This window comes from Parus major, chromosome 4 (assembly GCF_001522545.3).
Source record: "Parus major isolate Abel chromosome 4, Parus_major1.1, whole genome shotgun sequence".
Lineage (NCBI taxonomy): Eukaryota > Metazoa > Chordata > Aves > Passeriformes > Paridae > Parus > Parus major.
Genome location: NC_031771.1, coordinates 33751937 through 33767289, shown reverse-complemented (window position 1 = coordinate 33767289; position 15353 = coordinate 33751937). Strand labels below are relative to the sequence as shown.

Below are 15353 nucleotides of genomic sequence, written 5' to 3'. Positions count from 1 at the left end.
GTTAGTGTGATGGAATTTTACTTTAATTTTGTCACACTTATCACTCTCTGTTGCACATTGTTTTTTAAAATAACATTTCTGCCTACCAAATCCAAGTTTCCCAATTGTTTCAGGCCCTCTTCCCTTCTAGTAAATTATAAATTCTACTTAGTTCCCTAGTTTGTCATATTCATCTCGGGCAGAGCTCTCACTCTGCCAGTATATGCTTCATTAACTGATTACCTGGAATGACTTCAGGCTCCTGAAAATTACTTGTCTCTTTAAGAGAACAGTTTGCACAGAGACTACAATGCCAGGCTTTCACACACTTCTTCATTTTTCCTGAGAAATACTCTGCCTGGAAACATTCTCCACCTGGGATGATGTCTTTGTCACATAATTACCAACAATTTACTGCCTGCTTTTGCATTTTAGATGTGCAAGACCTCAGACTTTGGGTTAATAGAGAGAGTATTATTGTAACCTAACCAGCCCTGTAACTCCTGAGCACCACTGTTCAAACATAACGAGGTTGTTTCTTCCATCCTTTCTTTATGGTTCCATGATACCACCTAGATTTTATATAATTAGTGATATCTTTATAGAATTAAGTAAGACCAAGTGCTGCATAGTACCCAGACAAAAAGAAATACATTGCCAACTGCTCTCTCCTTCAGCCACAGAAGCTGGTGTTTGTCCCATAAAAGACAACAACTGTACTTCCTTTCCCAGCCTTCATTCATTCGTGCCTTGAAAACCCAAACCCTAACACTGCATTTCGGTGACAGAGGTCTTTACTAACCCACTTCATTTTGCTTAAGTTGGCCTGGTCCTGAAGACCATGCTGGTTTATAGCCTCCATTGCTTTCAGCTATTAATGCAGAATAAAAGATTTCACTTTTTGCACCAGTGAGCTGCACCCTCATATACTACCTAGGCTAGTGACAGTCAGTCATTTATTCAGCAATATAACTTACCCACTAGGAATTCCCTACTAACACTGTACTTCCCAGTCACTGGTAAAAAAAAATATCTGGGAGCAATTTATAATAGTCATCAACGCCTCCTCAAAGTCAAAAGAGAAAAACTTCTGGTTTTATGAGAGGCTAAATACCGTGTTTGGTTGCATTAATTCCTTATAGGCTCCAAGGAGAAATGTCTTGTTCTTTATAACTGCTACCTATTTCAGTGAAGTTCTTACAAGCTACATAATATGTCTAACAACATAACTAGCACATATAGCACGAGTTTGTATTGGTAACCACACATCCATTCAGAATAAAGCCTTCACATTTCAAGGCTACACTTTACTGCTCCATTTGCACAGAGATAACCATGTAATGGAACACAACTTCTGGGAGTTTTTATCTCACAGACCATTTGGAAATTGCACATAGTGTATTTCTAATCTTCAAAAGCAGACCAGTATCAGTAACAGGCATTTACACTTTTAGTTAAATATATGTTACTGAATGACATTTTTTTAAATTGCTTTAAAGATAATGCATATTTGTTAGTTGGGTAGCCAGTAGCCAAGAGCCAAAAGCTCAGGTGGAATTCAGGTTGTTATTTCTAGAACAGGACAGGGACAGTTATTACAATTAATCAGCAGAGGTCCCAAAATTAGTGTATTAGGGGATTGTGTTTTAGGCTCATTGCATATATAACACCATATACCTAAACTGTAATAGTATAAATACCTTGGTATGGTAACCACTGATCGTTTTAAAGAGTGATTTCCATAGAAATATCTTTTTCCCTTTACGCACATTGCACACAGTGCCAAGAGCATTCTGAGTGTTAAGCACTGTGCTATTCAGCAGGTCCTCCTCATAAAATTAATTGAAAAAAGATATTTTCTTTCGATTTCATTCAAGCTGATTTAATTTAACATACTAGTGGAAACGTTATACTATTTTAAAATTATTTGGTATAACATAAACTCACATCTCTATTAATTTCTCTGCATTTTAAGGCACCTTTAATTTATGACTGTGACCTTGACTTACAAAACTGGTTACAGTTTTGAATGCTAACACTATATTTGGGCATTTAAAATGTAAACATGATAAAAATTAATTATCACAGTAGCATTTTGAATATGCTGCTATTATTTGTAGTATATTACATTACAGAAGAATTAGTAGGCAGAGTAGAAAATCAAAATAAAAAGCACGTATTAGAGATGAATGAACTGGATTTAGTGAAATACATTTTGACACAGCAGTTGTTTCTTGACAGTTCAATGAGTTTTACTCAAGGAATAGCACTTTTGGCCATAATCTACATGCTTCAAGCAGTAATCTGCTTTACACACAACTGCTTTTTGTCTGAATTCATGCAAAGTTCGATAAGATATATACTTCTGATTTTTCACAGTTGATGCCATTTAATAGTGAATTCTAACTGTGTTTATGGAATATCATGCAATCAATAAAAAAGCAAGTGTTTTCTTGCACTTTTGATATGTCCCTGGAGCGGCTTGAGCAGCGTCTGATCTTAATTACTTATTTAAAAAGGATATGGTGGTATCATTTTTATCATATTCATCCAGCCTCAAAAAAAAGTGCCAAGTAATTCAACAGTCAGACTGAGTTCCTTTGAATACCCTGTATAAGGGTTCTCCCAAAAAAAAAAAATCAACAATTTAGAAGGAAGAAGAAATGTAGAAAACATTTTTACATTTATAAACATTAATTCTTAGCTCCTAGGTTCATTCAGCACAGATAAGAAGAGATGAAGTGTATCTGAGTTTTTGGGTCAGCAGATCATGTCACTGAATGCCATTAAGAGGTGTATTAAAAGAGTAACTGAATATAATGGGGTAAGATTTATGCCCACACAGCAAAGAGGATACTTTCTTTGCTGAAACTCAAAATGTCAGTAATTTTGGGCAGACAATTACTCTTAGAAGGTTCTGAACAATATACTTGAAACAGCAATTTGTTACTGAAAGGTTAAAAGAATTTCTGGTTCTCAACAGGTTTTTTTCAACAATTTATTAGTATTGGACTAAAGCAGAAAGGAAATATTGCAAAGAAGCTGAAAGCTATATAAATTAGATGAAAAAATTATCCTTCTGGTACCTTCTGGTTCATTCTAGTGTATGTAGCTCAAACTTGAATGAGAATATAATACCTTTTTTTCCAGCTGTAATAACCAGATAAATTTTATTTAGGAAAAAAAAAACCATATTTAAATGCCTGGGAAAATTAACAGATCACATATTCAGAAGAAATAGGGATATTTTCCCCAATTATATGCCATGCAAATTTTTATCTGAGAGGGAAATAGAAGGAAAAAGCACTTGTCCTTTGTAAAGTCTGGGCCTTGATTAGTATGTATTTTGCTGTTGTATCTAATCTTATACACATGCATGAGGTATGGATAAGTGCAGGAGAATGAATATTGAAGCTGAGTGTTTTTTAATATCATTATATATCACATCAGTTAATATGAGAAGATTATAATCATTTGCTTTCCCATGTGTTGTTCCCGTTTCAGAGAAAATCAGTTTTTCAATTCAACTAATACTACTGCAGAATTTCAATTCATTCTTTTATTTGAACAATTTGCACTTAACCATTCAAATTGACATAAATCCATAAACATAACTTTGACAATCCACATTTCACCTCAAGTAAAAGCAGGAAGAGATCTGAGTGTGAAGGGCCTATTTTATCCTTCATGGGCTGGGGAGAAAAAGATGTTCCCAAGCACACAAGAGATTTGGATGTTTAGCTAATTTAAATGATTTTGTTGAATCCATTAATAGACCGTCTAATTATTAAGATTTAAAAGAGTTTCATAAGACAGCCATTTTGTCTCTTCCAATTCAGTGTGGTATAGAATAGCAGATAAAAATTTGTGATCAACGAGTATAAGCATGCCCTCTGTATTACCTCCTTTTTATAACATTTATTTTAGATATTTTAATTTGATATGTTACTGCTTTTCAAAGTTTGCAACTAACTTAGAGTTTATTTGGGTTTTTTTTCTTTGTTTTAGTTGGATACACAATGAATGATCTCATTTTTGAGTGGCAAGAAAAGGGAGCGGTTCAAGTAGCCGAAGGTCTCACTCTGCCACAGTTTCTGTTGAAAGAAGAAAAGGATTTATGTTACTGCACCAAGCATTACAATACAGGTAGGAAAGAGATTAAAACTGAAAGACATTTAACATTTATTGTTATAATAAATGTCACAGTTGGGTTGTATTTTAAATGTTCTCACTGAATTCAGAAGAGGCTTAAAACACACAGGTGTATTGTGCAAGGTAATGCAGTCTTAAATAACTGGCAAACCAAAACTACCTGAAGACTGGAAAAACTTCAATTTTAGGTACCTTAAGTAAATATAGAGTTGAAATAATTCCAACACTGTTCAGTCAGGGGTTTTACTTATTCAGTAGGTGCCGTGACCCCATTTACAATGTGGGATCTGAAGCACTGCTGAAATCCAAAGGTCTACACGCTGTGCACTAATCATAGCCTGGCTCAGTCGGGAAAAAGGGACACAGCATGGCTGAGCCAAGCTATTCCTGCCTTAATTCATGCAGCAAGGGGGCAGTGTGAATGAGCTGAAAGGATTTTAGTGTGCAGTGGAAAGGTGTACGAGCTAGACATGAGCATGCAGCGACAGGACAAGAGTGAATGGATTCAAACTGAAAGAGAGTAGGTGTAGATATGAGGAAGAAATTCCTTACTGTGAGGATGGTGAGGCACTGGAACAGGCTGCATGGAGAAGCTGTGGATACCCCATCCCTGAAAGTGTTCAAGGCCAGGCTGGATGGGGCTCTGAGCAACCTGGTCTAGTGAAAGGTGTCCCTGCCCGTGGCAGGGGAGCTGGAACTAGGTGATCTTTAGGGTCTCTCAACTCAAACCATTCTATAATTCTCTAATTCTATGATTCTGTGATACTGAATCATTGTCTTTGTTGAACTGAGGTATTTAGCTCATCTCTGGGATTATCTGAAAAAGTAGGGGATTAATATTAATATTATAGTTATTATATTTTTATTTTTAATTGTGAAAAACTATATCAATAACTGAATCACGAGTTTAATAATCCTGAAAAGCAAAGCCTAAGTTGCATAGTTTATGTATTTTCTTGAAAAAAAAATAAAAAGTTAAAGGTCTTCTAATCCATGTATCTTTAAATTCTTGCTCTCCGTATGATTAAACATTTCTTAAAATTCATCAGAATCATTTGAATTCTGCTGAAATGTCAGGGAGAGAAAAATCAAATAGATGATGTTCAAAAGGAATGTCCTGCTACAATCAAAATTAAGGAGGAGTGCTTTCCAACACTGAGTTTTATCGCAACTGCAGTAGTGCCCTAGGAGAAGGGAAGGTTCTGTCATAATTTCCATTTAGAATAGGATGATATCAAGAGAGATATTTTGAACTGTTCCCTAAAATAAATTGGAAATACTTAACATGCACTTCTGTTGTACAAATACTAAAATATGAATAATCCTTAAAAACCTTCTAAAATATATGATACATATCCTATAGCAGAATAATTTTTTCACTCAGATATTTCTTCATTAATGATAAGATAGGAATTCCTATTTTCCCTTTTTTCCTTTCTACCATAATCCTTATGACAAATAAGAAAATTTTATTTTCATTATTTTCCACTGTCTCCTTTGAAATATACAAGCAACTTACCCTTTTTCTTTAAGATTCTCCTGCTTTTATGCCATTTTAATGAGTGTCTGTAATTGTATTCTATATAAGGTATATGATATTAACTGATGAGAAACCACGGTATAGAGTATTCTTCTCCTTTTTCTAAAGTTCATTTTCATAATATGGTGCATCAAAAACCTCTGAGAAATAGAGACATTACTGTGATGCTTAACCTGATACTGAATGGAAACCTGGTTTAAAATTTCAGAATTTCCAGTGATTTTCAAAGCCTCCATCCAAAGCTTAGTTGTACTCTTACTCATTTGTCTGAGAACTTACATTATAATTGTCAGAGTTTAAACCTTGTGTTTTTCACTAAAACTTCATTTTTTCAGTATTTTGAAGGCACAATATTTTTCTTCACAACCTGTTTCAAGCCTATTTAACCTGGTATTCATTTTTATCTAAGGAAAAATAGGAAAATATGCTACACCTATACTAGGCTAGGTTACTTGGGCTCAAATTGTATGTGCTGTTTGTTCACTGTGGCCCTAACCTGAGTGGAGAAGCAGGAGCAACAGATGTTATGTTAACAGAGCATGCATCTGTTATGTTATAACAGATGCATGGGAGGCCTCATGGCTCTCAAAATGTGGCTACAAGCGTGCTTGTCTCCTTGCAATTCTGTCCCATTTAGGTGAGAGGAGGGGACAATAAGTCTAGAGGACAGTGTGGCCAGTCAGCAGCCTGTTGTATTCTGTATTGCTTTGGCCAAACTGCATTTCTGTGGCCAAACATGCTCTAAGAGGTGAGTGCAACCTACAGCCCTTGAAAGATGAAGATCAAGCCTGTACTGAAAAAGTAATTGGACCATTCAACTTGTCCACAAAGAAATCAAGGTGTTTGGTAACACAGAAACCTTGGAAGCCTGGATGCAGTTAGAGGATGGAAATGTTAAAAGATGTCAGCAAAAAATAAAGCAATTGCGCAGCTGTGGGACCTGCCTGTGATGGGCAGAGGGGAAAATTGGGATGCTGATGCTGAGCAGGAGGTGGAAGGGTGTGTCTCACCAGAGGAAGCAGCTGAGTGGCCTGCTCTGAGTTACAGCACCAAAATTACAGGTACAGAACTTTGTCAGGGCAAATCAGAAAGAAAGGGTGGGTTTACCCATGTAGGACTACATTTATTGTGATAGTCTCCTCTTCAAGATAAAAGTATTTTGTCCAAAGTACTTTTTTTAATTTAAATCTTCAGTACGAAGCAAATTTAACCAGATTAGGAGGGTTTGGTTTCTAGGAGAGTAAGAACTCCTTTTAATTCTTTGTTACAACCAATACTATTTACTACCATTTGTAGGCTAAAACCCCATAAACATTATATTAAAAGACAGCAACAACTATTTTCACTGTGTTACTTGGATACATCATCAGTAATGTGCTTTTTAAGGCTTCTGCAATGAGATATTGCAGGAAGATATGCCTTTAGGATACTTCACAATAACAAAAATTTACAAAAAGCAATTTTTAAAATATGATGTGAAGTCTATTTCTCTGGCCTATGACAGATTAAATAAAATGAATTCTTAAAATAATGCTAAGCAACTACAGCTGGTACGTAGTAAGTGACCAAAGAAGAGTTTTCAAATTAAATTTAGTTACAACACAGGATGGAAAGCTCTTCTGAGGCATCCTGTAAAACAAAAAAAAAATCCCAAAGTTCTCCCCATGAAGCAAATTAACATGAAGCTTCAGGACAGTATGTGGAAAGTCATCAGTGCATGTCTCATCAGTGTTTCATGCCCAGTTGAAAATGGTTCACTGTAACCAGAGCCCAAAAAATAAACTGTGTCTAAATATAGAGATATAACAGTTTCAGCAGCAGTACAGCAAAATGGCTCATCAAATCTTGTGTTCTGAGGTGACACAACAACATTTCTGATAATTTTCATTTTTTTGCATCCACAGGCATATGCACAGTGACCAATTTGGAAAGTGAAGTAGAATCATAACAACCAGAAATATCACACATGAACCATTTACATTACAAGGATGGTCTTGTTTGCTGCATTCCTATGTGACATTAATTGCTTCCCTGGGCTATTATGCAACACCTAAATTTTATTGCAATCACAGATAATTTCAATCACAGCTGCAAAAAAGCTGAAAAAAAAATCTAAATATACAGTAGCATGAGTTTATGCATAATAGCATTGGCTCAGAGGCACAAATGAGTCTTGGCTTTACTCCTGTGTCATGGATAATGCTTTACACCCACACTTGAGCGATGCTGCTCAGAACTGTCTTAGGTCCAATAATGCCTTTTGGATCAAAAAATTGGATGTAGTGGTCCTTGAAACAGGGGAGCTGTGATTGCTGCCCTCAGCACCAGGACTGATAAATTCTGTACATGACCATTTCTGATAATTGCAATCTTGATGAACAGCATGTTTCCTTAGCTCCACACTCCCCATCTGACTTCCTAATATGCGCATCCCAAACACAATTTTTTCTCGTGATTCCATTTTTCCTCCCATAGCCAAAAAAGGTGCTTCACAAGCTGTAGATTGTGGACCTTCTAAGTCTCACCTCGACTGACCTAGTGCCTTATATTCAGCCATTTTGCTGCCAGCTTGATGACAGTGATTAAAGGAGACATAACTTCGATGTCTTACTCTCACAACAATTCAAATCCTTACTTGTGTTCACAAACACCTAAAACACTCTTTTTGAGTGGATAGGAGTGATTTTTAAGACATTACTTTTTAACTCCCTCAGGTTTTTTTCATAGACCATTCCTCCAAAAAGGAGGTTTGTACTTTTTACCCAGGAGATAGTCTATGGGTGTGAAATCTCTGAAGCTGCTCATTCCTTTGCTGAAAAAGCAGGAATTATAAACACTTTTGTAAACAGTCTGTGGCAGGCTGAGGATGTGACCATCCCTAGATGCACAAAATGGCACTTCCTGACTCCAACAAGACATTTTTCTCAAGGGCAAAGAGGCCACAAATGTCAACCCTGCACTGATCAAAATTTGAGCATTCTGCTTTAAAGATTCATTGAATAAAAAATTCATTGTCTGTCCTGGAAGTGGAAACATCACATCTAGATGCCTCCTTAGTTTCTATGTCTCCCCTCTCTGCCCCTGCTAACACAGTGCAGCACATGACAAGTCTTTCACATCACAATTTCTGTTCAGCTTGACATCTCTCAGGCTCCCAGGCCCAGCAGACCTGCTGCCTACCCAGCCCACCCCCAGCCTGTATCAGGGCAGGGGGTTGTTCCATCCTCATCACAGATCTGTGAATTTGTCTTTGCCATGATGTTGTGCTGGGTTCTCCAGCCCACAAAGGTCCTGCTCAATGCAGCTCAGCTCTCCATTCTGAGGGACATGAGAACTGCAAGTGCAAATTTACCAATTTAACTTTTTCATATCTATTTTCAGCTGTCTTTTACTGCAATCATTATCAGCCTTACACCAAAGTCAAGCTTATCACCTGCCTCCAAATTTTTTTTTAAAAAAAAAGCAATGTAAAATCCCCTTCCTGTATGGGAATCTATGAGGTGACAGCCTAAGCACTGACTTCCCCCAAAATATTGCTGAATTCCACAGACTGTGACTTGAAAGAAAAACTGAATGTTAGTACATTCCTAGAGACCTTTAGTGAATCCTGGCTTTAGATACATAGAGAAGTGTCTAGTTCTATATGTTAGACACTGGAAAATCATAATTTCTATTCAGGCTCTATGAAGATAAATACGGTGTTTTATCTATTTTATGATCAGGAAGAAATGAGTACTTTTATACTCAAAAGTATAAGCAAAATACACTCAAATTGCAATTTATATTAAAGAGCAAATTGGAAAGTTTCTAGAGAGCACACTTACCAAATGCTTTTTTATTATCCTGACTTCTTAGAAAGGTATGAAAATAATTTCAGCTAAATTTACCTATATGTAATCAGTTTTATAGTTACAATCTCTTGAAATAATGAGCTTTGCATACACATAATTTATGAATTTTATCTGTTGTTTAAAAAATCGTATCACTGGAAGGCAAAGGAACAGAAAGCTCTATTTCAGTAATAAGTGGAGTTCCTCTCAAGCAAAAGTGTCATGTTCTTGGAAGAATAAAAAGGAAATGTCTTTACTGAACAGGGTAAAATCAAGTGGACTGCTTTTCTTGTGGTGATTCCGATAATGACTCAAACACAAGAGAAAGTTAAGGGGACAGTATTGCCTTATGGAAAAGTCAGTCTATATATTTCATTCTCATTCATCCTCTGTGTGAAAATCATCTGCTATTTTGTCTGCAGTGTTATACGTAACATGCTGTTGCCAAGAGATGTTAACTGCAATCTTATTTTAGCAGATGCAGAGAAAAAAGAAAGAACACAACAAAAGGCAGAAGGAAAGTGCTGGTGGTCTATGTGATCCTTCTTATGGCAATACAGTTTTATTTCCTCCTGAGACTGTCTATTTTCAGCTAAGACTTTTTTCAGTTAGAAGATGAAATTGTCCTCAGAAAATTTCCTTTCAACATTAATTACTTCCAATATAAAAAGGTTTTGGGTTTTGTTTTTGGTTTGTTTTTGTATTGGGGTTTTTTGTTTGTTTGGATTGGGGATTTTTTGTTTGGTTGGTTTGTTTTTTTGGTTTTTGGGGCTTTTTTTTTTTTCATCAATCCATTTTGTCTGAAGACAGCTGAAGCCAATGGCCACATTCTTACTGAAGGCAATGGCCTTTGCCAGGGTGATTCTATCCTGTATACTAGATAAAACATTAGGGTTTATATATGCAGTGTCTTTAATAAAAATGTTGATTAATTAAATGATCAAAGATTTTGTGTCAAGGCAATTCTGATAAAACTTCATCTGTTCTTTAACACACAACTATTTAAAGGACGAGCTTTCTACTACCTAGCACTCTGAAGTTCCCCAGCTCAGGAGACAAGTGGCAGAACCAGCATTAAGGAAGGGCTGGAGAAATACAACAAAGGGAAGGTGTATGATGGCCTGCAGTGAGGTCATACTTGCAGTATATATTATATGTTATATTATATGTCATGAACTATCCTCAGTGTGGGTTGTCCTGCAACAGGTGTTTGTCTAGAGTAAATATTTGTCCTTGTACAGAGAGTAGATAGGAATACTCAAAGCATTGCAGTGGCAATCATTTAGTAAGAACCTGTAAGGATCCAAGTATTAAAATTTAGTAGTAAGAATCCAAGGTATTGAAGTATAGAAAGCAGTCAGAGGCATAAGATACAATAGCCATATTACATCCATCTATACAAAACCTGTATCTTGAGTCCACCTATTGTTTCATTTTGGAAGAAGAGTCTTTAAGTTTTGCCTTGAGAAGAAGGAACTATCATTACTTATCATTACTTTTATCTCTATAAGGAAAAGTGTCAGCTAGCTTTTGCAATATGCTATTTCTTCCACATAAGATGTCAAATTCTGGTTTTAACATGTCTAAAAATGTTGAACACAACAGAGGTTTAGAATAACACCGAGAGGCAAATACTCTGTCTAATGTAATTTTCAAGCTCATTTTGAATTTAGGCTCTCTGTCAGGATATGGGGAATAGAGGAATTGAAGTGCTTAAGAAATGACTTTCAGGAAGACAGACAAGTGGCAGAAGCTCTCTATTGTATTAAGAGATCTAAATCTGAGTCAGCCATTTAGGTTGAGCATATCCTAGCCACTGAAGTTTTCTCATTCTCCCTTTCTCCTTCCCTGCTGTCTCTCGGTTTTTTCTCTAATTTTATGCTAAGCCTTTGTCTCTAGCTTTTTATCATGACAAAAAGTGAAGTGTTGTTGCACAGGAACATCATCACAGTCCAGTTGCCCCAGGATTCTGTTAGCAAATCTCTATAGCTAGCAATATTTTGATTGCTAGACTGGCTGCTTGTTGGCTATCAGTCACTGGTAAAATCAGAATTGTGTAGTCTACATCCATACTGACAGATGTGTTGGAATCACAATATGAAATATTTGCTTCCCAGATCAAAGACACATATTCTGCAGAGCACCATAAAGATTTATTCAGATTTGCTTAACTCAGTTCAGTTTTGCTAACCTTTAAATCATCTCTATTCAGCAAGCATAAGATTCTTATTTTAAGTAAATGGATTAATGTAATTTCATTAAACTGTACAGTCTTTTAGCTACAGTTCTCTCTATATCCATAAGATATTTCACAACAAATCATTTATTAACATTATTAGTGACTTACAAGATCAGACTACCATTTACTACTGTCTAAAGTAGCATCAAGGATCCTCAGCAGATAACTTTCTGTTCTGCATGGATAAAAAGTTGAACTCTGCATGCTTAGCTCTTTTCTAATTTGTTTATACTTGCTAATTTTATATTTTATTATGCTATTAATTTTTAATTTCATAGTAGTTAATAATTGTTACTCCTTTCTTAATTATTTCTCAGGCACATTATTCCCTTGACTCAGAATCCTGAAGTAATTCTCCCTTATTAAAACTTTCTGTATAGCTTCAAAAACAGCTACTCAGCCTTTCTGGGAATCATAACATGTTTATGACATTGTAGGGGTACAGTAATAAAAGCTTTCCCCAAAACACACCTTAAGGGCTGCTAAAAGGAGACAAACACTTTTAAGTCCTACCAACTCTTACCTCTGGGACAGTTTGAGACAGATGAAACTATAAAAGAGGACTCTTTATGGCCTGAATTTACAACTTCTGCTTGATTTCTCTTGCACATCCCACGCTACTGACAGTACATTTTAATGACACAAGCATACTGCTGCCTGCATAGCCCATTTTTTTCAACAGCACATGCTACAGTCAGAGGAGGCTGTGTAGTGTGAAGGTGACCTGAAGTAGCAAAATGCTCTTCTTGGGTTACTCACAGTTGGCCATGCAAGAAACAACAACAAAGAAAGTGTGTGATCTAGATATTCACTCCAAAGAAAAGCAATTTATGCTTTCTGGGGAAAAGAAATATCATATAGACTGACACAATTTTATTTTTTCACTATACTAATGGTTTCAGCATGGACATTGCATAGAAATCTTGCCAGTCCAGCAGCTCTAACGTTGTTACCAAAGAATATGGTTAAGAGACAAAAATGCACCATCACACGCATATATGCCAGTACATTCACCTTGCATGCACAGGTAACAATCCTCATCAAGTCAGCACTTTGGGGCCCTTTCATGCACTTAAATCCCTGGTTAGACTAGACTTACAAAAACAAAAGATGTAACCTCAAGTCAGGAAAAAATATTTCTTTTGGGAAGCCCTTCATACCTTTTCATTCTTTTGCTTTACAAAAATCCATTTTATGGATTGTGTGCACACTTATATTTAGACAGCTTTAGTCTGAAACTACCATCAGGTCTTAATTTGTTGCTCAGCCACAATACCACAAGGGATTCCTATCCTCCTGCTAGGCACTCTCTGTGACATTCACAGTGCCTGTCAAAATGAACTCGATCTTACCCTTCATGTACTACAAATGAATTATTAGAGCAATGCTTTTAGTTGCTTGTCTATCTCATTCACCAGCTGAGGTGACTTTATGGATATGTCTCTTCTGGTCCATTCAAGCATCCAGTCAAATAGATTAAACCACACCTAACCTGGCTTTGAATTTGAAATGGAATACAGGAAGGGAAAGGAGACCCACCCCTTCAGGTGGGAAAAAACAGCATAGCCTCTTTTGGCTGGACTCACATCTGCTAGTACAAGGGTTTTCTTTTTTCAGTCAGCTACATTAGCCAAGTTTATGCAAGTGGTTCTGATTTCAGCCAGGAAGGGCAAAAGCTAACATCAAATTTTTCACACTTAGACCAGCAACTACTGCAACTGAAGTGCTAGACTGACTTCAATCTGCAGCTTTTCTCCAATACTCAGTACTGGAGCAGCAGAGAAGAGGGTCTAGCTGGGTAGCCACCAGTCTTCTGGAGGAGCTGCTATATATTAATTTGTCAGAGCTGTATGGGAAGAGAGGAACATGGTAGTCTTGACTAGGACGCACTGGAAGTATGCCTGGCAAGTCCATAAAGTCTCTGGGTCTAAGACAAAGACAGGACTCTAATTCACACATGCAGTGAAGCTAAACAAAGGTATTTTTCTACTTTGAGACACATCCACTTTCTTTTTTCTTTTCTTTTTTTTCAATTTTTTGTTTGTTTCAATTTGATGTTACAGGTTTTGAGGGTTTTTTTCCTTGGCCAATGATATTTACAAAAATACTAAACCAAGCAAAAGCATACTTTTGTATAATTCTTCTGACACATCATTCAGTCATAGTTCTGGCCTCTTCATTATGCCTGCTTTTTTCTCCCTTTCTCTGTGGTTACAATATATTCCATTTGCACTTTTTTCATTTATAATCTCTTTAATTTTTTTAGGATTCTGTTGTTTACAACTATTCTTCTCTTCCACCTTAGTTCAATTAGATCTGTCAAATTTGCAACCACATAAAATATTCCATATCAGAGCTACTATATTATTTACTGTTCACTGTTTAGGAATACAGAATTTTTGTGATGAGTGGTCTCTAATAGTTCAAGTCCACTGAAGTCCTCAGGAAAGAAACTCAGATCTCTTATCCCACATTTCTCTGGATGGAAAAAAAAACAACCTACAAACAGTAGCTAATGTTTATTGACACTTCATATATGCGTATGCATATATTAGTCAGTCTGATGCTCCTTAGTTTTCCTTCCTAATTTGTTTTGAAAGAAGAAAATATTGCATGCTGAACAATTCTTACTGATATGGTGCCAAATAGAATGGCTTTGCTTAGACCTAGATTGGGCTGATGCATTTCTGTCACTCCTTACCACCACGATTTACTGTGATGTATGAGACACAGACTGCTGCTGTCCAAGGCTGCTGAATTAACAGAATGAATGTCACAAAAAAAAAAAAAATATTCAGGGTAAGAACCAGTTAAAGAATATGATTCCAACAAAGGCCAGTTAGTGCAGAACTTCTGGTATGTGGGGTGTAGTGAACAGCTAAATGAAAGACTAAATTGCATAGGTATCCTTTTCAAGGCCGTGGAGGAGAAGCATAGGGTAATATCCTGGCCTTTCCTGAAGTAAACACCAAAATTCCCATTCACATTTTTAAACCAGGATTTCATCCTGTGACTGAGGTAGAAATCAGTCTTGAAGCTGGGGTAGCAGATGGTTGAGGCAGGATCTGGGACACAGATTTCGGGAGTTTAGATAGGATTCAGAAAATGCTGACAATTAGGAATGAAACTAATAATTGAACTTGCACATATAAAACTCCTGAGATACGAAATGTAACCTTAAAATTAAACATCATAACAAATGTCTTTCTAAATTTTTTTTAGTGCCTCAGGAGAATAAAATTGTCATAAAATTGCATTCATTATGACATCATAGAAAAACTAGTGGCCTGTTAAAAGAACTATTATGAAAATAATGAAGTTCAGAAGCACTTAATATCCCTAGAATAAAAATATTTCTTTGATTTTATCTGAAGTTCATTTCTGTATGCCTAACACTATTGTCACAGCATAAAACAAAATACATTAGTATATGATGAGCTTATAAATCCATTACATAATTTTTTTAATCTGATAAGCATCAACTCTCTATTACTGTGGAAAAAATTAGTATAAAATGTCATTTTGGCAAATGGAAATTGATTAGGAAAATATCTTTCAAAAATATGTAGAAAACATAAACAAAGAGCTTCATACCACTTAAGAAAATATAGTG

At 36.1% G+C, this 15353-nt stretch overlaps 1 protein-coding gene across 4 annotated transcripts in view; it reads left to right on the top strand.

Moving 5' to 3' along the window:
• The window catches only part of GLRA3 (glycine receptor alpha 3), an 85930-nt gene that overhangs the window by 53818 nt on the left and 16759 nt on the right, over positions 1 to 15353 (top strand). For all 4 annotated transcript variants that reach the window (XM_015625793.2, XM_015625792.2, XM_015625790.2 and 1 more), the window contains exon 6: positions 3988 to 4125. In XM_015625793.2, coding sequence (XP_015481279.1) covers positions 3988 to 4125 — 138 coding nt within the window. The remainder of the gene's footprint in view (positions 1 to 3987; positions 4126 to 15353) is intronic.